This window comes from Canis lupus, chromosome X (genome assembly GCF_011100685.1).
Source record: "Canis lupus familiaris isolate Mischka breed German Shepherd chromosome X, alternate assembly UU_Cfam_GSD_1.0, whole genome shotgun sequence".
Classification (NCBI taxonomy): Eukaryota; Metazoa; Chordata; class Mammalia; order Carnivora; family Canidae; genus Canis; species Canis lupus.
The window spans coordinates 102,221,305-102,245,687 of NC_049260.1; the positions used below are offsets into that span (position 1 = coordinate 102,221,305).

The window sequence follows — 24,383 nt, forward strand, 5'->3', positions numbered from 1 at the left end:
TTCTTGAAGAGGGCAGGGCTCAAGTCAACAATCTATTATGCCCCCAGATCCCAGGTGCTAGGGAGGAAACATAGCAAGAGGAGGATTTGCTCCCTATGTTCAAAGAAGTGGAAACAATGTACGCACTGAAACTACTTGCAAGCAAAAATTAGACAACAACATCATCACGTTGGAGGCTGTGCTGTGGGAATTGAGAGTGTTATGTACTGGACATCAGGGAGGAGCCGCTGAAAAATAACTGACTTTATTTTGTGTGTTGAATAAAATGTTACATTTGGATTGGTAAAGTGAGGGGAATGGGCCAAGTAGGGAGGCTGGAATGACCTTGGGAGTTGAGTGAAAGGACTAGAGCTGAGCAGCCCTAGTGGGGAGCTGAGGTTGGGGATGCTGACACAAGAGGCTGGATGGTTTGTTGCTCTTTGAGTCAGTGGGAGTTTCTGGTGGCTCTCCAGCAGGAGTCCTGCAGGTATTTTTTAAATGTCTGTTCCTATGGATGTGAAAGCCCCCTGTCTGATTGTTAAAGTCACTAAGAGCGGCTATAAAGACGTAGCTACAATAGCCCCAGATAGATTTGTTTCGGGGTGCTCCTTAAGGCAGTTCTCCTGTCAGGAGCCCAGGGAAAGAGGGTCCCAGGCAGACAGCCCTGAGCACCTTCCTCTGGTAAGTGAATGTCCCCTGTCCTCCCCGCCACCCCAGCGAGAGATAATACATAGCAGATGCACTTCCCACCCAAACAAGTAGCCTGACTGGTCCTGCCTAGTTGTCCCTACAACCCTCTTCATCCAGAACTGGCTAACTCCCCATCACCTCCCCATCCTACCCTTCACTTGACTTCAGGCCAAGTCCCAGCCCCCAGTCTGGTTTTCATTACTTGGCTTCTGCCTGGATCTGTCTTTGGAGCCTGACTACTATCTCAGTTAGGGCTATGTTTTCTTACTGGTTGTCCCCACCAATGCTCCGCCCCTGAATCTCACCTGAGGGCCTGGGCACCTGTTGTCTGATGGTGAGCTGCCTGCTGAAACCCCTGCTGCTATGCTTCTTCCCAACAGAAAAACCTTGGGCCTTGTCTCAGACTTCATGCTGACTCCTTACCCAGGACAGGACCTGCTGTTGTGGTGTCTTTTGGCTCTTGACCTGGCTGCAGGGCTAGGCCATCTCACAGTGGCCGCAGGTACACTGGTCCATTCTAATGGGTACATTTCAGTCCAAGTTCTGGTCTTGGTCAGGAAACTTCTCTGCTGTAACAAGGTCAAGAGAACAACATTCCAGGTCTTCTAATCAGGATTGCCTCTTCTAGACCCAAATTGCCTCTGATACCTTTTAGGCATTCAACAAACATTTACTGAGCATCTACTAGGAGCCACTGTGCTAAGTCCTGGGGATATGCAGGTGAACAATATAAAATACTGCTCTCATAAAGGAGATAGACATTAAACAAGAAACGAGATGCATAATGAGAGAATTTGAGAGTAATAAGGACTCTGAGGGCCATAAAACAGGGTAAATGGATAGAAAGTGAGGGAGGTGGGGGAGGGCAACATATTAGATAAAGTGAACACAGAAGGTTCCCCTGAGGAGATAACGTTTGAGTGGAGACCTGAATGAAGAAGAGCAACCAGGGATGAGGTCAGAAAGGACCACAAACAGAGGAAACAGCAAATGCCAAGGCCCTGAGATGTAAGTGAGGTCAGTGCATCTGAAGAACAGAGAGGAGGCTAGTGAGAGCAAGGAGGAAAATAACGGGGTGAGGCTGAGAAGTAGGTAAGGCCAGGCCTTTTGGGTTGGGATTTTATTTAAGCACAGTGGGAAGCCAGAAGAAGGTTTTAGCATCATCTAGACTCAGTAACCTTTGGAAAGATTCAGCAAGCTTGCTGACCAGCAAGAGGGAAAACTCTTCTACTTTTCATAGCTCCTCTGAGAGGAACAAACAGTCTTCCTGGATGATTCCTGAGTGTGGACCTCATGGCTGTCATTTCCATGCTAGCTGGTCCCCATCTTAAAAACCAGACTCTCAACTTCCCCAAGTCTGTCATCTTTTGGTCCTGCCAAGACTCTGGTAATTTTGCTGTGACTAGCAGGCACTCACCAGTCCTCTGAGCCTCACCTTTGTGATCCTGTCCTTTCCTGCAGTAATAACACTGCTTTCCCTCAGGTGCCTGGGAATAGTCAAGAAGTCTTGGAATCCTGAGAATTTCTGGGTCCCACTCTCCCAGCCCTAGAACTTTCTGCTGGCATCAGCAGGGTGGCACAGTGGCACTCAGCCCTCCATCAGATTGAGCAAAAGGATTTGGGAATGGGCTGTTCCCAGAATGCAACCAGAGGAAGGGGACTCAGGAGGCCAGAGAACCATGATACTCTTGTTGCTGTGAGGGTGGTGAGGAGCAGGGAATATAAAGTGAAGTGAGGTGCCTCCAGGCCTCTCATTCAGCCTCACTATGTGTCTGGAGTGATCCGAGATGGCCAGTATGTCTCCTCTACAGCTCCTCTTCACTTTTCGGACTATGCCCTTGAGTCTTCACCTGTTTAAGAGATAGGACCCAGAGAAATAACTAACATTTGAATGCCTGTTACATGCCGGGCCCTTGCTAAAACACTACATTCCTTTACTAGCTCACTTAATGCTCCCTCAACCCTAGGAAGTGGGGATGATTTCCATTTTACATATATGAATATAGATGTGCTGACAGATTTAGTGACTTGTCCAATATAGTACATGGTGAGGCAAGATCTTTTATACTTCAAGTCTAGGCTCCTTCGATGATATTATATGACTTTTCTAGCTAGTTCCAAGCTCCAGAACCCTTGCAGGGATTGCAGGTTCACTCCAGCCAGTCCCCCTGACCCATAAGGGTTTGGCAAGCAGGTCATTATCCAGGAGTCCAGAATGGGAACATTCCTCCTTGAATGGGCTGCCCTTGACCAGGTCTCTGCAAGATGCCCAAGTGGTTGACAAAATTGTCAGTTCTGAGCCAAAGGAGTCCCAAGATATCCCTGCTGTGGACAATAGCTGAGAACCACAAAGACAGCTGGATTTTGCTGCTCAGCCTTTGGGGCTGTAGAATATTGTCACTTCCCCTCCCCCCAGAACTAGCCACCCTCTAGTGTCTGTACATTTTCTCAGGCCTCCAGATTCAGTCTGATGACCTGCTCTGGCGAAGCTCAATGAGGCTGAGAACTATATTAGCAGGATCCTTCAGCCAGAAAGCCCAAGACCAGATGCTGCTCTGAGCACCACCACCTATAGCAGTACCTGGGAGGGATACCCAGCCCAGAGGAGCTGGAGCAGCCCACCCCTCGAGTGAAACTACTCCAGCCCATCCTGAGTGCAGGGTGGGGATGGAGGGTGTAGAAATATGCTGAGAGCTCTCTGGATAGCAGGGCTCAGCTTTTCTAGCCACTATGAGTGGCAGATGCAGAAGAGGTAAATGATTATCCTCTTGTAATACCTGAGGGGACAGTCACTGTCTTAACTTATAGGCTCTCCTCCACTCACCATCCCTCATTCTCCTCACTGGGAGAGGCTTTGCTTCCTCTGGAAGGGCTGGCCTAGGCTCCACTGGTTTCAAATCTTGTCTTGACTCCAAGTCCCTTTAAATATCCAGGACCCTAACAACTGGCACTGGGGCAGCAGGACTCAGATAGCAGGCCCAGAAATTCCCCTAGATTAGTGGCTCCTAAACACTGGCTCATAACCAACCACATGAAATCAGTTGGCAACCTGTTAGAGTACAGATTCCTGGGACACTAGCCCCAGACACTCTGATCTACCAGATCTGGGGGCAGGGCTCAGGAATTTGTATTTTTAAAATGTCCATGGTTGATTCTCACATGTCTCCAGGTCTCTTCTCTCTGGCAAGTTTTCTCTCTGTGTGTGGGTAGGTGGGTGTCCCCAGGCTTTCTGATCAACTCTCAAATCAGAAACTACCTTTCCCAAGCCAGAGCTTCAAAACTCTGGTGAGGCAGATCCTTTCAGGATCCTCTTAGGATAGATGAAAATATTCAGTCATACCAAATGTCCTCAGGATGTTTGTCTGAAATTACTAGGCAAGAGCCTTTTCACTCTGAGACAACTGAAGAACTAATCCAAGTATAAACACCTCTATGCTGTGAGGACCACTCAATGCAAGACACAGATCTTGCACAGATCAAATAGAGATTTGCACGTCTGCTGTGTGCCCTCTGCTGGTTAAAATTAGTGAAGTTTGGAAAGTGTTTACCAGTAGGAGTTTTTCTGACTGGTACTGACCATTTCCTGGGTTGGAAGCCCGTACAGAAGGAGCTAATCCTGGTCCAAGTCTGGGCACTTAGACACCTGAAACTAGAAGGGTTACTAATTTAAAAAAATAGCTTTATTGAGATATAATTAATATATAAAAGCTGAACTTGTTTATACAGTTTGATGAGTTTGGATATAGGCATATACCCATAAGATCATGACCACAATCAAGATAATAAACATATCCATCACCTCCAAAAGTTTGTGTCCTGTGTGTGTGTGTGTGGTAAGAACACCTAAAATTTGTTAAGAAGGGAGATCTCATGTTAAGTGTTACTTTTAGAAGCTACCTCTACCAAATCACTGGGGCTCATCTCTCCTAAGGGAAATCTGTGGACCCTGGTAGGAACTACTAGCAGCATCAAGGAGGAAGAGGAGACATTGAGAAGCACCTCACCTTCCCAGGGAAATAGATTATGAGGCTGGGTAGGTAAGGAGCCCTGAGAATCTTAGGAGGTACCATCGTGGGCACAAGAATATTCCTCTACGCCAGTTGAAATAGACTGAGAAATGGATCTCATGACCTGAGCTGACTCTAGTTGATACTTAGTCCCTTCCCTGGTGATAAAGTAAGTATTAGGACCCTTTGCATTTGATCTTAAAGTACTGGAGGAAGCATCAGGTAAAAGCATGGGTAAGAAATCTGACCGACCTGATCCTTACCCACCAATCCCAGGCGGAAATCCCAATGTTTTGGGATAAAGAGGATGCATCCCAGATATTGTGATTTTGCCTATCCTTCTACGGAGATCATTATGTGGGAAGAATATCAGATCTGGCCTAGTTTCCAACCTCTATTCCTCCAACTGAAATAATGGCAATTAAAAAAAATATTTTTATTCATTTATTCATGAAAGACAGAGACAGACAGACAGACAGACACAGGCAGAGGGAGAAGCAGGCTCCAATGCAGGGAGCCCGATGTGGGACTTGATCCTGGGACTCCAGGATCATGCCCTGGGCCGAAGGCAGGCACTAAACCGCTAAGCCACCCAGGGATCCCCAATAATGGCAATTATTAATGGCAACCGACATTGTTTACTATGCACTAAGTACTCTGATATGTTTAACATGGACTATAATGTGTAATCCTCACAATAACCTCTGAGGTACGGAATGGTCAAAGTAGCTTGCCCAGGGTCACAATGCTGCCCAGTATTAGAGCAAGGTTTGACTAAGATCTAGCTGCAGAGCTAGAGTCATGATGCTAATCTCTCTTATTCTTCTCTATTTCTCTTAAGCTTGAGAGGAGGAGGATGTGCTCCTGGCCCTGGGACTAAGAGCTCTACTCTTGCTGCATTTAGGACTAAGTGGTAGATGAGGTGGGAGTTGATGCTAGATGCCAGGTCTTGAATGGGTTTAATCACCATTAGCTCAGCTCAGGTACAGGCCCAGAACTTGGGGGCAGGGACAAACTAGGCAATTGAGGATCCAACTGTCCTTCTAGGAAGGGAGGGCCAGAGAGGGAGATGGAAAGTCTAGGAATGGTCTGGCTCTAACAAACGGAACAGTTTTCAAAAGAGGTATTTTATTTTATTTAAAGATTTTATTTATTTATTCATGAGGGATGAGGAGAGAGAGAGAGAGAGAGAGAGAGAGAGAGAGAGAGAGAGAGAGAGAGAGAGAGGCAGAGGGAGAAGCAGGCTCCATGCAGGGAGCTGGATGTGGGACTCAATCCTGGGACTCCAGGATCACGCCCTGGGCCGAAGGCAGGCACTAACGCACTAAACCACTTAGGCATCCCATCAAAAGAGGTATTTTATTTTATTTTTTATTTTTTTCAAAAGAGGTATTTTAAAGAGCTTCTTGCACCATTTGAGATGGGAAGACATGACCTCTAAGATTCTTTCCAGTTTTCCATTCCTATTAACAAACAATGTGATCATGCATTAGCTTTTTTTTCAATGTCCTTATGTATTTTCCACCACCTATGAAGATAATGCAGTTTTAGGCCTCCTAATAAGGTTTCTTTTCTATAGATCCGAAGTCACTTTTGAAATTGCCCATAACTTTCTTTTTTTTTTTTTTTTTGCCCCTAACTTTCATTAATGAAAATGCTCAGATTGTATGAAAACCGGGGCAGGGAGGATAATGTTTCTTTTTTTCTTAAGATTTTATTTATTCATGAGAGACACGGAGAGGCAGAGACACAGGCAGAGGGAGAAGCAGGCTCCATGCAGGGAGCCCGACGTGGGACTCAATCCCGAGACTCCAGGATCACGCAACGAGCCAAAAGCAGGCGCCAAACCACTGAGCCACCCAGGGATCCTGAGGATAATGTTTCTGTAATGTGAACAAGTCAGGACATCCTGATACTATTTTCAGAATTACAAGTTAACTCAGTTTGCTCATCTGTAAAACGGGATTGAAAATCATCTTTACAAGACTTTTTTAAAGATTTAACTAAGATAACACATGGAAAATGTAGTTCATGGAAAAAAGTTTGTATATTATACTTATTCAATTCCTCTGATATAAAGAGCACTGGGAAGAAATGAAAATGGAAGACCACTCAGATTTTTCCTGATTATTCGGTTTTGAAAATAAAGCTGCATTGAATATATTCTTCTTTTAAATTATTCATAACTGAAGTAATTTGACCACAAAGCCACTTGAAAGTCACCAAAAGGGCAGCCCTGGTGGCTGGGAGGTTTAGCGCCGCCTTCAGCCCAGGGCAAGATCCTGGAGACACGGGATCGAGTCCCACGTCAGGCTCCCTGCGTGGAGCTTGCTTCTCCCTCTGCCTGTGTCTCTGCCTCTCTCTCTTTCTCCCCTCTGTGTGTTCTAGTGAATAAATAAATAAAATCTTAAAAAAAAGAAAGTCACCAAAAGAACTAAATAAACTTTTAAAATCACTTCACATTGTGGTCTTTAGGACATCCGATTTATTCCATAAGAGACAATTGGTTAAACAGCCTAGTTTTCTAAGCTTGAGGTATTTACTGATTCACTCAAGAATTCTTATTCTCCAGGGGTGCCTGGGTGTCTCAGTCGGTTGGGTGTCCGACTCTTGGTTCCAGCTCAGGTCATGATCTCGGGGTTGTGAGATTGAGCCTGACATCAGGCTCGATCCCAGGATCCCAGGATCACCATCTGAGCTGAAGGCAGACACTCAACCATCGAGCCACTCGGGCGCCCCCAATTAATTAAAAAAAAAAAAAGGAATTCTTATGCTCTGAGGCTCTCAAGACTTGCTAGATAGAATTATCCTATTCTCACCATTTTATCAAGAAACTTGTACAACTTAAAATGTTCCTTCTATGTTATAATTAATCTAGTCAGGTTACATCTACTGAAGATGGAGAAGGAGGAAGGAGATAAGGTGCAAGTGGAACAATTACAAGACTGAGTAACAATATCCTTAACCTCTGAAAAAAGGGAACTTCTTTATCATTTTAAAAAAGAAAGGCTGGGATGCCTGGGTAGCTCAGTGGTTGAGCATCTGCCTTCGGCTCAGGGTGTGATCCTGGGGTCCCAGATTCCAGTCCCACATCAGGCTCCGTGTGGGGAGCCTGCTTCTCCTTCTGCTTATGTCTCTGCCTGTCTCTCATGAATAAATAAATAAATTTTTAAAAAGGCCACTTTACTGCTGGTGTTTACAATTAAGCTTTTCCACAGAATCAATAGTATTGAATAAGTAGCCAAGATTCCTGGAAATGGTAATAATTACTAAAAAGCCTCCTGCAAGGAAAGGACTCTCTAAGTGCAAAAGACAAATTTTCCTCCAAAGCAGATTGGATTCTATACTAATTTTCAACAAGACAGTGCTGTTTCATAGCCTATGGACAGAACTACACTCATTTCCAAAGTTAAAGAATTATACCACATGTAATTGAAGCTCTGTGGTGGAACATCATCCACCCAGCAGTTCTGAGGAATGTATGTATTGCAAGACCTGGGAACTGGAATACAAAGTTACAGATAACCACAGGGCTGATGGACTGCCACTAAAACTGTCAAGGAGAAGATTCCACTGAGGAGTAGCTTCCAGGGTCTCCTCTGAGCAATGGTAATAGTAGTAACAGCAACGAAAGCAATAACAGCAATAGCAGTTGCAGGAAAAGCAGTAACATGAGTGGTAGTAGTGGGAGAAGCATTTGTTGAATGCCTTTTTGTCAAGCCAGTGCCAAATCTTACACACGCACTCACTCACTCTACTTGTTACAGCAAATTTATGAGGAAACTGTCATTACATACCTTTCACTGATGAGAAAGCTGAGGCTTGAGGTAGTTTATTTGAGGCTACACAACTGGCTAGACACAAAACCAGGATGTAAACCTAGGACTGTCTTATTTCAAGGCTTAACTCCATGTATACCATCATGTATCACAGTGGTATGGATAAATAGGTATTTTTCAGCATGAAGGATTAAAAACAGTAGAAGAGATACACCTTAGCTTCTGAGTTTGTTGATGACAGCAAGCTTTTCCAGGTGGTCTAATAGCAAAGTGACAGGAGTGAGGCTGCTGATCTCAAAATGAGAGAAGTGAGGGGAGTTTGAGTGTGAGGTGAACCATGGTGTGGTCAAGGGTATAATTTAGGGAAAGTATAATTTAGGGAAAATACCTTAATACTATTTAAAAAGGCAGTTTGGATTCAACCTAGGAGCATTCATAGACATTCCATATATATAGAAGTCTGGTGAGCTTGAGACACTAAAAATCTAATGGCATGCTGAATTTTAGTACTATGTGTTCCACCAATGACTTTCAAGAAAGACACACTGGGTTAGGTAAAGAAAATTACCAAAAATGATTGTAGGAAGGTCATAATGAAAAACAGGGTGGGGGCACCTGGGTGGTTCTGTTAAGCATCTTTTTTTTTTTTTTTAAAGATTTTACTTATTTATTCATAAGAGACAGAGACAGAAAGGCAGAGACATAGGCAGAGGGAGAGGGAGAAGCAGGCTCCCTGCGGGGAGTCTGATGTGGGCTTCAATCCCAGGACCCCAGCATCACAACCTGAGCCAAAGGCAGATCCTCAACCACTGAGCAACACAGGTTCCCCAAGCATCTGACTCTTGATTTCAGCTCGGGTCATGAGACTGAGCTCCAGCACAGTTTCCAAACTCAGTAGGGAGTGTGCTTGGGATCCCCTCTCCCATGTCCCTCTCCCCACTGTTGCACATATTCTCTATAAATTAAATAAATGAATTAATAAATAAAAGAAAAATTAGGTGAAGTTTAGAAGTTTATTCTATCTGAATAAAATGAAAACAAAAATAAAATCAGGAAGGGTGGTAATAAGCTAACAACAATGGTAACAACGGTGATTTATATTCTTGTGTGCCAACCACTGTTCCAAGTGCTATACACATGTATGTAGTCACTTAATTCCCTTAGCCTTATGAGTTTGTACTGTCGTTTGCAGTTTACAAATGAAGAAACTGAGGCACAGAGCTCAAAGTCACACATATTTAGTTATTGGTAGGGTAGGAACTCCATCTACCCAGGCAGTCTGCTGCAGAGCCTGGTTTCCTAGCCACTGCAACACACTGCCCCTTTTAAGGTACAGGGAGGGTTTACTCTGGAGTTGGGTATTGAAACTCATAATCTTAGTATCAAGGAAGATCTCTTGAAGTGTATAAGCAGGAAGTAAACTTTACAGTGGAAGAAACTCCTTAATATATAATAATAGGCTGAAAATAGTAATGGTTTCAAGAAAAGTAGGCAAGTAGATTGATAAGCTAAGCATATTAAGTTATGGAGAGAAGCTAGACATTATTACGGTAAGAGTCTGAAGCTTCTGGAGTTTGAATTTTTTTTAATTTTTATTTATTTATGATAGTCACAGAGAGAGAGAGAGAGAGAGAGGCAGAGACACAGGCAGAGGGAGAAGCAGGCTCCATGCACCGGGAGCCCAATGTGGGATTCGATCCCGGGTCTCCAGGATCACGCCCTGGGCCAAAGACAGGCGCTAAACCGCTGTGCCACCCAGGGATCCCAGCTTCTGGAGTTTGAAATGATGTAAAATGACGATCCCCTTCAACACAAATTACTGGTCTGTTCCATTAATGTATTTCTTAGAATTTTTAAAAAGATTTTTTTTTTTTAATTTTATTTATTTATGATAGTCACAGACAGAGAGAGAGAGGCGCAGAGACAGGCAGAGGGAGAAGCAGGCTCCATGCAGGGAGCCCGACATGGGACTAGATCTCGGGTCTCCAGGATCGTGCCCTGGACTGAAGACAGCGCTAAACTGCTGAGCCACCTGGGCTGCCCTATTTCTTAGATTTTATAAACATCATAAGGAGCATACAATTTTCTCCTGATATAATTTCTAAGACTATGAAAATGGATATTGCTAGTCTTCAGTTACATCTGCCACCTTACAAATGATTCACGAACATGAATGAAATGTCTAGAAGTTCATCTTAGTCAATCCCTTCATTCAACTATTTTTTTTCAATTCAGAAAATCTGACAATAATTAATCTAGGTTAGTATTCTCCACACTGTATCTTATGAAGATTAATATTTAGAAGTTATTAAGTGTGTGTGTGTGTGTGTGTGTGAGTGAAATTCCAAGGTCCAATAAGTGCTTACTAAATTCTTCTAGAGAAGCACAGACACATGTAGCATGAACAATCCCATATTAAACTATGCAAATGTAACCCAGTATTTCCTACATTTATTTGACCATGGTACCTTTAGGTTATAAACCACTCATAAATTATGGATATTCATTCCAGATCTAGATACTTTCTTTTGGACAAGTGGAAGAGTGTTACTTTTACAAGATCCCATGTAGGAAGTTAACTATGCCTAGGAGTAATCGGGGTATTTCAATCTCAATGTTGAAAGACTTTCTGTTTATGCTATTGGGGATGGTGGTAGGTGGCATTCTGAACTCACTTCCTCCTAAGAACAATTTGTAAGTGATGTTTAGATATAACCAAATTAGCATCACAGAATCCAAGAGCTCTAGAACAACTTAGTGCCCACTTGTACAAATAGGGCGTCCGAGATCAAGGACACTGTCACTCCCCCAGCATTCATCTCACATTACCAGCCACTCCTCAGTCTCCTCTGCTGATTCCCTCTCATCTCTCTAACCTCTTACTGTTGGAATGCCCTGGAGCTCAGTCTGTGGACCTTGTCCTTTCTCTATCCCTGTTCTATTCCTTGGTGATCTCATAGTCTTGTGACTCTTTAATAAATTTAAAGGTTACTGACAGCTTGGACCTCTCCTCTAAACTCCAAACTCACACATCAGGATGTCTATGAAATCCCCTCCTAGGTTATATTAGGCATCTCAAATGCAAACCTGTCCCAAATCAAAGTCCTCATCTTCCTTCCCAAATCTACTCTTCCTTCAGTCTTCTCTATTCTCCATTTCAGTTAATCATTTATACCTCAATAATCTTTCCAGTTGCTTGGGCTAATGACTGCGCTGTCCTCCACAGCACCTTTTCTCTCATACTTCATCTCCAAACCATCAAATTCTGTTGGCTCAACTTTCAGGATATACCCTCACTTGAGCCACTTATCACTTACACTCTCACCATCCTAATGAAACCTCTATTATCTCCCAACTGGATTATTAAACAGCTTCCTAGCTCATCTCCCTGATTCTGTCCTTGGTCCCTTGTGGCTTAGTCTCAAGACAGCAGCTAGGGTGACCCTGTTAAGACTGTAATAAAGAATTTTTGTGGGGGTGCCTGGTGGCTCAGTTGATTAAGCATCTGACTCTTGATCTCAGGGTCCTGAGTTCAAGTCCTGCACTGGGGTCCACAATAGGTATGAAGCCTACTTAAAAAAAAGAATTTTTGTTTTTCATTGAGATAGAAAAGACTTCTCCATTCAGAATCCACTTACGGCTTCCTATCTCTGAATGAAAGCCAAGCCCTTATAATTGTCTAGAAGGCCCTTTACTACGTGGTCCACATCACCTGCAGGCCCCATCTCCTACTACACACTCCCCTGTCCAGCCCCACTCCACTGTAGCCCCATCAGTCTTGTTGCTGTCCCTTGAGCTAGGTATGATCCTACTTCAGGACTTGTTCTTTCTACCTTTCATCATTATGTTAGCTGATTTTTATTAGGTTAGTTTAAAAAGATTTCCTTCATCATCCTAATTTGCTAAGCTTAAGGTTTTTTTTTTTGTAGAGGTGAGGTTCACATACCTTACAATCAAAATTTAAAAAGTCAACCATCTTAAAGTGAACAATTCAGTGGAATTTAGTACACTCACAATGTCATATAACCATCTTTATGTAGTTTCTAAACATTTTATGAACATGCATATATGAGTATCTGAGTCCCTGGCTTTATTCTTTTGGATATATATTTGGGAGCAGAATTGCTGGGTCATATGGTAATTCTGTTTTAACTTTTTGATGAACTGCTGAACTGTTTTCCACAGTTGTTGAACCATTTTACATTCCCATCAGCAATGTGTGAGGGTTCTAGTTTTCCCTTCAGGACTTTTTGCATTTGCTATTCTCTCTCTGGAATGCTCTTTCAATAGATAATCCAGTGGCCCACTTCCTCACTTCCTTCAGGTCTTTACTCAATGTCTTCTTCTCACAGAGGACTAACATGACTACCAAATTTAAAATGGCAGCCTCCCAACCCCAGCCCATACTTACCATCCTCCTTGCCCACTTTATTTTTCTCCATAGCATTGATCATCATCTAACATACTACTTAATTTTCTTATTTTTTTATCGTCTTGTCTTCCACCACTGAAATGTAAGCTCCACCAGGGAAGAGATTTCAGTCTGCTTTTCCAGCACCTAGAATAGTGTTAGGCACATAGTAAGTGCTCAATAAATATTTGCTGAACAAGTAAGTGAGGCCCAAAGAGATGTTTTGGCAGTTTGACAAAAAAGAGCAAGAGACTAAGTCTCTGTAGTTCAGAGGTTATTTTTCTAAGAATGGTGATGGATTAAAACTGAGCCAATAACACCTTTATTCAGCAGTAACCTTTTAAAAAGCACACATACAAGAGATGGCTATTTCTGAATCAAATGAAAGAACTATTTAGAAGAGCCTGAGGGTAATGGGATCAAAATGTCAAGCTAAAACTCATTTATACCAATTAAAATTCAACTAACTGCCTATAAGCAAGTGTTTAGTGTTTGAAATGTTTTATTCAAATAAAGTAAAAGAAATGGTGCTATAGGGACATAGAACTTTAAGAGTATTATACTTTATGTTGAAACCACAAAGAAGTTATATCTGGACAAAAGTTTAAAACTTAGTATAATTAATCAGTGCTGAATTTTTCACTTGAGAATGGTTACGATGGCAAAGTTTATGTTATGTATTTTCTTTTTTTAAAAGATTATTTATTTATTCATGAGAGACAGACAGAGAGAGAGAGAGAGAGAGAGAGAGAGAAAGGCAGAGACACAGGCAGAGGGAGAAGCAGGCTCCATGCAGGGAGCCCGACGCGGGACTCGATCCCATGTCTCCAGGATCAGGCCCTGGGCTGAAGGCGGCACTAAACCGCTGAGCCACCCGGGCTTCCCCTGTTATGTATTTTCATCACAATTTTTGAAAAGTAAAAAAAAAGTGGATAGAAAGATGGTGGATGGAAAAACATTCTGGGGTCAGGTATGGAAATAAAGACTTGAATATTGTTAAGTCTACTATTAAGAAACAGGTACTAGTAGAAACACTACTAAGAAACAACACTTTTGGAAATTTTGGAAAATCATTTACAGTCTGGAAAATTAAAACTAATGGATTCAACTTTTTTGAATTACAAGAAGTAGACTACGTAACAGTTGGTCATTGGAACTGGTTTTAATATGTTTCTGCTATAGGCTGAATGTTTGAACTCATATGTTGAAAACTAATCTCCAATATGATGGTATTAGGAGGTGTGGCTTTTGGGAGATAACTGCACCATGAGGGTGGAGCCCTCATGAATGGGATTAGTATCCTTGTACATGAGACCCCAGAAGAACTCTCACCCCTTCTGCCAGGAGGATATAGCAATATCCTTCTACGAATGAGGAAGTGGGTCCTCATTAGACACTGAATCTGCCAGTGCCTTGATCATGGACTTCCCAGCCTCCAGAACTGTGAGAAATAAATTTCTGTTGTTCATAAGATACCTAGTCTGTGACACTCTGTTATAGCAGCCCAAAGGGACTAAGGCCATTTCAAAGTACAATTATAAGTACAAGATACAAGAAGTTTTCATGTTAAGATGAAAAAAAAAAAACACTCATGGCTGAGTCAAATCGCTTCAGAACCTGACCACCTTAATTGTTATTAAAGATCACAAAGGGACTTTGCCAGCCTCTAAAGTTCAAGAAATTAGTAAAACATATACATAGTGATCTTTTAACTGTGCCAGAGGAAAAACTGCAAGATGCACACAGTAAAGCTCTCAATCTGCAGGCCAAGTAATCAGGCTTCCATGTAAGAAGCAAAGCAATGCTCCTACTCATATGATAAGTTCTACAGCTTTCACATGAATAACTCCTGAGGCACTTTACCAATACAAATTTTATTAAAAAAATAAGTAATAACATCAAACTGTTCAGCAAATCTATATTCAATGTAACCAAAATAAACAAACACCAAAATAAAAAAAATATACATCTATATATATATGGGCAAGAAACAAGTGCATTTTTTGGTCCCAATATTTTATGAATATATTATCTTTATCCAAAGGAATTACATTAATGGCTAAGAAGATATTATGTATTAGATGTACAGAAACATAACTTTAAAATTTGTTTTAAGGTCTGTAAGAAGTGTTTTTTTGCCAATTCTTTATGTCTTTGAACTGATAATTACTAAGAGAATGATAATCCCAAGATAGTATGGTAATAATGTCTAATGGTCTGAATAATTACCAAATCTAGAAGGTATCAATAGGTAGCTACAAGAAATTTATAGAGAATTCTAAAGAATTTTGAAGTTATTAACAAAACAAAACAAACACAAAACAAAAGTTTTAAAGAGAAGAGATAAAAGTGGACATAACAAAACACACATCAATAAATCTGGTAAAGAACCACGTAAAACCAAGATAAAATTAAACTTAAAAAAATTGAATATTAGTATTGCTGAAAACTCCTAGGGTTAATACTGGATAAAACTTTAAATGACAGTACAAATAACTATAACTTTGGAACTGTAATTTTAGAAATTTGTTTCCAAGAACATGAAAGTAACCTTGGTTCCTTACAAACCAGTTTTTATATACCTTGGACTGCATGCATACTAGACAAGGATTAAAGGGCAGCAGCCAAAATGATTAAACTTCAACTTGGATGTTGAAGCATTGATTTGATGGGTCTTTCTTGGTTAGAACGAACCCATAAGCATAAGATCAAGAACCAAAGCCCCCAATGGGAAGTTGTGCTCAATTTGGTGGGCCTTGAGGTCATCTCTGGCCAAATTAGCATCAGCCTTATGGGAGGCCAGTCATGAAGGAAGGGACTCTCCCCAAGGTCTGATTTCTTAAGGCCACAATCTAGAGGAGGTCTCACAGTCAAATAATTCACATTCCTTGGAAAGAGAGAACAGGCATCAGTTGTGTCCATCGAAGGGGGACACTGACCAGGAGTATCCTGGACATTTTTTGAAATTTCTGTGTTGCTTCTGCATCTGAAAAATATGAAAAATAGAACAATGACAGACAAGGAAAGAGGAAAAAGACAGCTATCTGACCTAAAAATGTAAGACTTATAAGAAATTAACTAAGAAACCAGACAAAACAGACAAAGAAAATGAATAGCCATTTCATTTGGAATGCAATATTCTGAAGGCAAGTACAGCAGAGAAAAACACAAATTATTTTAGGCAAAGCAAAAAAAGACCATAGCAACAAAAGTTATTTTTGGAGAGAGCCAACTGGAGAAAAAAGCATATGTTAAGATATGTTAACCTGACACAAAGATAAGGTGGAATAAGAATCTAGTGCCATCTGAAAGCTGAAAAGAGCTGAATCAGAGCTAGTGTCATGAACTTGGCTGTTTAACCGCCTTCGTGAGAGAAAACACTTCAGAAGTTTGAACTTAGGAAACTGCCTTTGTGTAAGAAAACACTTCAGAACTTTGAACTTAGGAAATTCCAACTTGTCTTGCACCAGGTTGCACGAGCTCCATAGAGCAGGAATCTATTTCAACAAGCGGCTTTAAAAACAAAAACAAAAACAAAATACTTTAATATTTTTCATTTCTATTAATGATACATTTAAAAATGCAACAGTGCTAAAATCCATCAAAGAGAAATACACTAAATGAAAATTAAACTTACTCAGAAGTGGATTCAGAAGTTGAGGTACTTTCAGGAACTGAAATTAGAAGAGTTTTACATTTAAAATAGTGTAGATAATGAGTAAGGCTATCACTTTAATACATAAGAGCCATATTGTGGCTGATCAAAAACATTGGAAAAAGTATCAGAAATTCAAATTAACATAATTATAAATACATACCATGCTCTATTATAACTTGGCAAGTATGAGTTTTACGTTGACATAAGTGTTTAGCCATACGGTCTAAACTGGAAGAATCAGCTAGGAAGTCACATTTAAGGCACACCAGAGTAATGCCCCTGTGAAGGAAAAAAGAAAGTAAAGGTTTTTAATCTTTTATGAAAGCCATATGCAAATTCAGTAATTATTTTTCCATGTAATAACTCTTGATTTGCTTTTTGTGTGTCATGACCATCAATTTCCAATTTTGTTATACAAGCCTGATTTATCTGAAACAGTACTCTAGAAAATGACAGAGTATGCTGAAGTTATGCTAACATTTAGTGCTTTATAAACTGTTCCTTCTCATATCAATTGCTGAAAGACAGGAGTTAGACCTAAAACCCAGCCATGGCTCCACTAACAATTGGTGCAAGTCATCCCATTCTTTCTGTGCCTTTGCCCATCTGGAAAGCAAGCATATAATATTCATTCAATATACATTTTCAGGGATCCCTGGGTGGCGCAGCGGTTTGGCGCCTGCCTTTGGCCCAGGGCGCGATCCTGGAGACCCGGGATCGAATCCCACATCGGGCTCTCGGTGCATGGAGCCTGCTTCTCCCTCTGCCTGTGTCTCTGCCTCTCTCTCTCTCTCTGTGTGTGACTATCATAAATAAATAAAAATTAAAAAAACAAAAACAAAAACAAAAAAAACAATATACATTTTCAGAGGATCTTTTTTTTTTTTTTAATTTATGATAGGCACGCAGTGAGAGAGAGAGAGAGGCAGAGACACAGGCAGAGGGAGAAGCAGGCTCCATGTACCGGGAGCCCGACGTGGGATTCGATCCCGGGTCTCCAGGATCGTCCCCTGGGCCAAAGGCAGGCGTTTAAACCACTGACAGAGACAGGCAGAGACAGAGAGGCAGAGACACAGGCAGAGGGAGAAGCAGGCTCCACGCAGGGAGCTCAACGTGGGACTCAATCCCGGGTCTCCAGGATCAGGCCCTGGGCTGAAGGTGGCGCTAAACTGCTGAGCCACCCGGGCTGCCCATCTGAGGATCTTCTTTACACACTTCGTTACTACTAAGTGTTGTGGATGCAAAAGTGAACAAAAGAGGGTAAACTCTGTGGAGCCTATAATCTAGTGTCTTATTTTAGTGGTGATAAAATCAGAAAAGAAATGGGAAGGTTTTAAAAATACATCATGTAATTTTGTTATTATCAGTCAGTTAATGAGCATAAACATAGTTTTACAGTTCACTGGATACTTTAATTTTAAGTACTTCATTTGTATAGGAATAAAAACCAGTAGCGTACCTTAGACTGACTTCTCCCCCTGTGGCTTTAGTCTTTTTTTTTTTTTAAGATTTATTTATTTATTTTGAGAGACACCGAGCGAGCACGAGCCTGCATGGGAGTGAGGGCAGGGGCAGAGGGAGAGGATCTTTGACTCCCCTCTGAGCGCAGATCCCACCCCTACCTCAGGGGCTTGATCCCATGACCTGTGAGATCATTACCTGAGCTGAAACCAAGAGTCAGACACTTAACTGACTGAGCCACCCAGGCACCCCTACTGCAGCTCTAGTCTTAACAGCCTGCTATATATTTATACTTGGCTGTCACACTGGCACATCAAAAGTGACCTTCATAAACTGAAATTATGTTTTCCTCCCAACCCCCGAAAACCATTTCTCCTAACTAATCTTTCGTATGATGTCATGCTCCCAACACAAAGTCTCAAAATTATCTTTTTTCTTAAAACAGTCAATATTTCAAATATTTTATAATATCAACAATTTATCGAGCATTTACTCTGTGCCAGGCTGAGAGTTTTAGATATATTTCATCTGAATCCTTTAACAAACCAAAGAGGTAGGTGCTATAAATTATAATTTTATAAAGGACAGGGTCAAGTTTAATAACCTACCAAGGCCAAAATTAGATTGAAAGTGAGCCCTTTGATTCCAGAGCCCATGTTCTTAAACAGTGTGATACCACTTCACCACCTGAACCCAGATTCTTACTAAATCAGTCTTAACTACAATAGTCTTAGTTTTTAAAGATTTTATTTATTTATTCATGAGAGACACACAGAGAGAAGCAAGCTCCTTGCAGGGAGCCTGATGCCAGACTTGAACCTCAGACCCAGGAACAGGACCTAAGCCAAAGGCAGATGCTCAACTGCTGAGCCACCCAGGCGTCTCACCATAATAGTCTTAAATATTCTATGTGTCTCCTGCAGCTGCATCTTACCTCATATACCCTCCAAATTGATCTTGATTCTATACAAAACTCCAATAGTTTGTCCAATGGGTCCAAACTCCCTAGCCTAGTTTTCAAGGATTCCACATCTAGCCCTGAGCTCAAAACTATTCCCCTGACTTTAATCTCAATACTAAGTTATATAAACTTCATGTTCCATCTAAATTGCACCACTAGTCATTCATTTTGTATGCCTTTTCCTCTTTCTTTTCTGTACTTTTATTTATACTATTTCTTCTAACTAAAATGCTCTTATGCTTCTTTTTTTGTTTTGTTTTTCGTATATTTTTTTATTGGAGTTCGATTTGCCAACATATAACACCCAGTGCTCATCCCATCAAATGCCCCTCTCAGTGCCTGTCACCCAGTCACTCCATCCCTCTGCCCACCTCCCCTTCCACTACCCCTTGTTCATTTCCCAGAGTTAGGAGTCTCTCATGTTCTGTCACCCTCTCTGATTTCTCCCACTCATTTTCTCTCCTTTCCCCTATAATCCCTTTCACTATTTTTTATATTTCCCGTATGAGTGGAGCCATATATATGTTTGTCCTTCTCCGACTGACATATTTCACTCAGCATAAGACCCTCCAGTTCCATCCACGTCGAAGCAAATGGTGGGTATTCATTGTTTTTCTTTTTTTTCGTATATTTTTTTATTGGAGTTGGATTTGCCCACATATAATTCCCAGTATGCTTCTTCCAAGTAGAAATCTCTCCTCCCTTTGAAATCAGTAGCTCTAACTGTACTTATTATGAACCTTCCTATATTACTGTAGTTACTTATATTTACACCTTATCATAAATTGTGCATTCCTTGAAGGTTGGTACCAAGCCTTCCTCATCACTGTCAACTTAATGGGAATTGCTACACTGTGTTATACATAATAGGTGTACAATAAATAAAAAATGAATATTGCATTTTAACAAAACACTAATTACAAAATTTACTGTTTTATAGAATTATAAATATGCTAAGTCCCATACACAGAAATTTATCAACTTTCTTTTTATTTTTTTATTTATTTAAAGATTTTATTTATGAGAGAGAGAGAGAGAGAGAGAGAGGCGTGGAGACACAGGCAAAGGGCGAAACAGGCTCCATTCAAGGAGCCTGATGTGGGACTCGATCCCGGGTCTCCAGGATCACCCCCTGGGCCAAAGGCAGGCGTTTAAACCACTGAGCCACCCAGGGATCCCCTCAACTTTCTATTTAAATCTGAGGCCCACTCAAGTTAAAAAAGCATCTCAGATCTTAAAAGTCATAGAATCAATTCAAGAATCAGCACAAAGCATGCAACTGAGCTTGACAACAATGAGGTAAAAATAAAATTAAACTCTCATCTTTAGAATTAATAAAACTCTTTTCATTCTTATAAAATTTTTCAGTAAAATTCTACTTCCTTAAATGTTGTAATATTTTAAAAATAGCATTAGTATATTTTTTACAATAGAATCAAACTTGCCTCTACCTATGAGCTGTTGGTGATGTTGACATCATCCCCATGTCATCTTCAACATATACACTAACTTATTCAAAATATTTACAGAATGCCTACCATGTGTCAGGCACTATTCAATGCTTGGTAAACAACTGGCATAGACAAGTAACCAAACCACACATTCTGGTGAGAAGACACAGATAATAAACAAAGAGTGAAGTATACAACATGTTGGAAAGTAAAAAGTGAAGAAAAATAAAAAAAAAATAAAAGGAGAAAGGGAGTGGTGGGAATGGGGTCCAGGGGAAAGGATGCTATTTTAAATGGAGTGATCAAAGAAAGGCTCACTCATTGGACTAGAGACTTGAAGGAGGTGAGGGAACTAGCCATGCAGATATCTAGGGAAGAGTAAATGAGGCAGAAAGAATAATAAATACATGGGCGCCTGGGTGGCTCAGTTGCTTAAGCATCTGCCTTTGGCTTGGGTCAGGATTGCAGGGTCCTGGGATCGAGTCCCACATCAGGCTTCTAGCTCCATGGGGAGCCGGCTTCTCCCTCTCCCTCTGGCCTTCTCCCGCTGCTCCTGCTTTCTCTCTCTCTCTCTCAAACAAACAAATAAATAAAATCTTAAAAAAATAATAATAAATACCAAGATCTTGAGATATATCATCCCATCCTCCACTTTCCCACTAAATCAGAGCATCTAAACAAGTACTGGCTAAACTTAAGTCTATGTCTTAGCCTGGTGCTATCAAGACCTTGGTACTTTAATTTTAAATATCAACAACAACATGAACAAAATAATTAAACATAGGAAGATGAAGTCAAAAGAAATCAGAAGAATGTGGAAAAAACGATGCTTAGTGGGTTGTGAGCTAAGTATGTGTGGTATCATCAAAGTTATGCCTTTAGAAATGCTCATCAGCAATTCCTTTTGTGAAGAGGCTGTGTACTTTTCTTTATTTCAAAATTTAAAAAAACCCCAAGAATTATGAAGGCTATATATTAATCAAAACCAATAAAGTATTAGTCAATTTACTAGATAACTTAAACATCTTTTTAATCTTCAAATATTGTCAGAGAGCCTTATTTTTTTCAGTGCAAATCCATGTAAGTTTCATGGATTAATGCCTAATACCACTGAAACAAAATTTAGCCAGAAAACACAGATTATTTCCTCCTTGATCTATGATATAATGAATAGAAGTGTATTATGTCTGGTAGCAATCATTCATTTTCCAAACTAGATATTTAAGCATCAGATTAAAAAAGTTACTACAATTTTTCAATAGAGATAATGGAAAAAGATCAACTAGTTACCTGAGAGTTCCAGAATGCTTCTTAAAAATATAAAACCGTCTAGTTGGATGGTTGCTATGAGAGCTGGAGAGATAACAGACAAATGAGATTTTTATTATATAATAAGTCATAATAATTTTATGACCATATTTCAAAGTCCATGTTTAGTTTCTTAGTTTTGAATAAAAAATTTTGACCTAAGTTATTAAATTCTATTCTTTTAATCAAGTTTTTTATCTTACATTTTGCCTGTGTATGTTCTAACAACGTATTTCCCTGAGAATATTTTTTCCCCTGAGAATATTCTTTTTTTATTTAAAGATTTTATTTATTTTTTCATGAGAGACGCAGGCAGAGGGACAAGCATGCAGGGAGCCTGATGTGGGACTCGATCCCAGGACCCCAGGATCACGCCCAGGGCCGAAGGCAGGTGCTAAACCGCTGAGCCACCCAGGGATCCCTCCCTGAGAATATTCTTAATCAGTACCCTCACCATTACTGAAAAAAGGGCTCTCAAAGTTAAAAATGCAAAGAACATCAATTAAATTTTATCAACTATTAAGAGTTGAAGACAATTTAAAAAGTATTTGTTAATAATGTGTTTTGCTATAATATAAATTGTTATGAATAATAATTATCACTTTCTTATCTTAATATATTTAGCAAGGGGGGAGAATCCGAATGATCCTTGAAGTAAATGCTACTTGGGCTAAATTACATTATTTGCCATCAGTAAAATGAAACATGTAAAGAATATTTTTTAAATATTTGATTTATTTATTCACGAGACACACACAGAGTGAGATAGAGAGAGGCAGAGGGAGAAGCAGGCTTCATGCAGGGACCCTGATGTGGGACTCAATCCCGGGTCTCCAGGATCACGCCCTGGGCCGAAGGCAGCACTAAACCGTTGAGCCACCCGGGCTGCCCACATGTAAAGAATCTTTTGCAATTTTTAGGAGAGCCTTTACGGAAAGCAAAACAGAGCTCATGAATTAAAACAATAATTCCCCTATGCACAGAACAACAACAACAACAACAAAAAACACTAACTAAAGTTTTCAGCCATGGCAACAGCTTTTATACCCCCTTTTATTTTCATTTTAAAAAAAGATTATTTATTTGAGGGTGAGTGAGTGAGCGTAGTGGGAGGAGCAGAAAGAGAGGGAGAGGGAAAGCGAATCCTCAAGCAGACAAGCAAGGAGCTCCATCCCAAGACCCTGAGATCATGATGTGAGCGGAAAGCAAGTAAACTACTTAACTGAGTGAGCATCCCTCTACCCTCTTTCAAACTGATAACCAAAGCTTTCCTGTATTAAAAAGCCAGGCAGGATTAGCCAGGACTAGCATTGCACTGGATTACTCAAAAGGTGATTCATGGACCAGTAACATCCATATCACCTTCCCACTCAATCAGAAATAGTCTTGGGTCCCACTCTAGACCTGCTGAATTAATCGCTGCCAGTGAGGCCCAGAAATCAATTTCAACATATTTTTCAGGTGATTCATATGTAGGCCAAAGTTTGAGAAACACCAGCCATCACACCAGGTCAATGATTATCCTTAGATGAATGGAAATGATCACCAGCATACCACATATGCACAGGAAAAGAACAGTTCTGGCTAGCTCTAGCCCCATGAAAACAGCTGCAGAATAGATGCCATGCTGCATACAAAGAACTGCTCTTTCAGGTAGATAAAACTGACACATATTTAATGAGGCAGAAGAGCTGAATGGTACAGAACTCAAAGGAAGGAATGATTCCTATGAGTGATCAGATTCTTCACAGGTCAACTGAGAAGGGCATTCTAAGGAATAGCACAGAATAAGGAAAGCCACTTTAGATATTGAATATGAAATAAACTCAATGTTGGGGGAGGTTAATTGGCAGGCCTGACTTGTTAGAGAGTTGGTGTGGGCTGACAATAAAGGTCCACAACTTCTAAGAAAATGAGACTTCTGCAGGTACAGAGCTCAAGTCTATGACAAAAGTCCACACTGGGTGAGGGTGTACCATTCAGGGGGAGGTACCCAAGGCCACAAAGGAACCAAGGCACCACTGAATTAGGGAAATGCAAAGACCCTTAGAAAAGTAGAAGTGGAAGTTTTCAGTTCTTTATGAGGCTAATAATGAGTAAGTGATGACATGTGTGATGACAACACAGTGCAAAGTTGGGGCTTACTGGAAATTAGGAAAAGGTTATAAAGGAAGCCTGAGGCCAATTGGGAATATTTTGGGATAGGATGGTATTGGAGATCCTGCAAGACAGTTGAAGAACCTATGAAAAATGGGAGACAGGAGGATGGAATGACCAGGGGTATAAAAAACACTAAAAATATTTTCCAATTTAATCTCTTATAAATTAGGGGCAGAATTAAAGCTCCATTGGGGCAGCCATGTGCTTGGCACAGAATAAAAGACCAGCATTCTTCATCACTATCAAAATACCAACAACAGGGGCACCTGGATGGCTCAGTGGTTGAGTGCTGCAACAGGCTCTCCGTGGGGAGTGTGCTTCTCCCTCTGCCTATGTCTCTGCCTCTCTCTGTGTGTGTGTGTCTCTCATGAATAAATAAATAAAATCTTAAAAAAAGAAAAACAACAAAGCTCGAGGTATCATGATTCCAGATTTCAAAATATTCTACAAAGCTGTAGTGATCAAAACAGTATGGTACAAGAACAAAAAACAGATACACAGATCACTGAAACAGAATA

At 40.7% G+C, this 24,383-nt stretch overlaps 1 protein-coding gene across 10 annotated transcripts in view; it reads right to left on the minus strand.

Moving 5' to 3' along the window:
* Positions 1 to 228: 228 nt before the first annotated feature.
* ZNF280C (zinc finger protein 280C) overlaps positions 229 to 24,383 on the minus strand; it is an 80,545-nt gene continuing 56,390 nt past the window's right edge. For 5 of the 10 annotated variants that reach the window (XR_005386442.1, XR_005386441.1, XR_005386436.1 and 2 more), the window contains 6 exons: positions 21,688 to 21,750; positions 16,685 to 16,803; positions 16,504 to 16,540; positions 12,867 to 13,013; positions 4,247 to 4,318; positions 229 to 2,519 (listed from right to left, as the gene is read on the minus strand). Coding sequence is in view for 2 of the 10 variants with exons in the window: in XM_038588291.1 (XP_038444219.1) it covers positions 12,884 to 13,013; positions 16,504 to 16,540; positions 16,685 to 16,803; positions 21,688 to 21,750 (349 nt within the window). In the remaining 8 variants the exon portion in view is untranslated. Of the gene's footprint in view, positions 2,520 to 4,246; positions 4,319 to 12,866; positions 13,014 to 14,721; positions 16,380 to 16,503; positions 16,541 to 16,684; positions 16,804 to 21,687; positions 21,751 to 24,383 lie in introns of those variants that run through there. The other 5 variants (XR_005386439.1, XR_005386437.1, XR_005386438.1 and 2 more) reach the window with 5 other exon arrangements.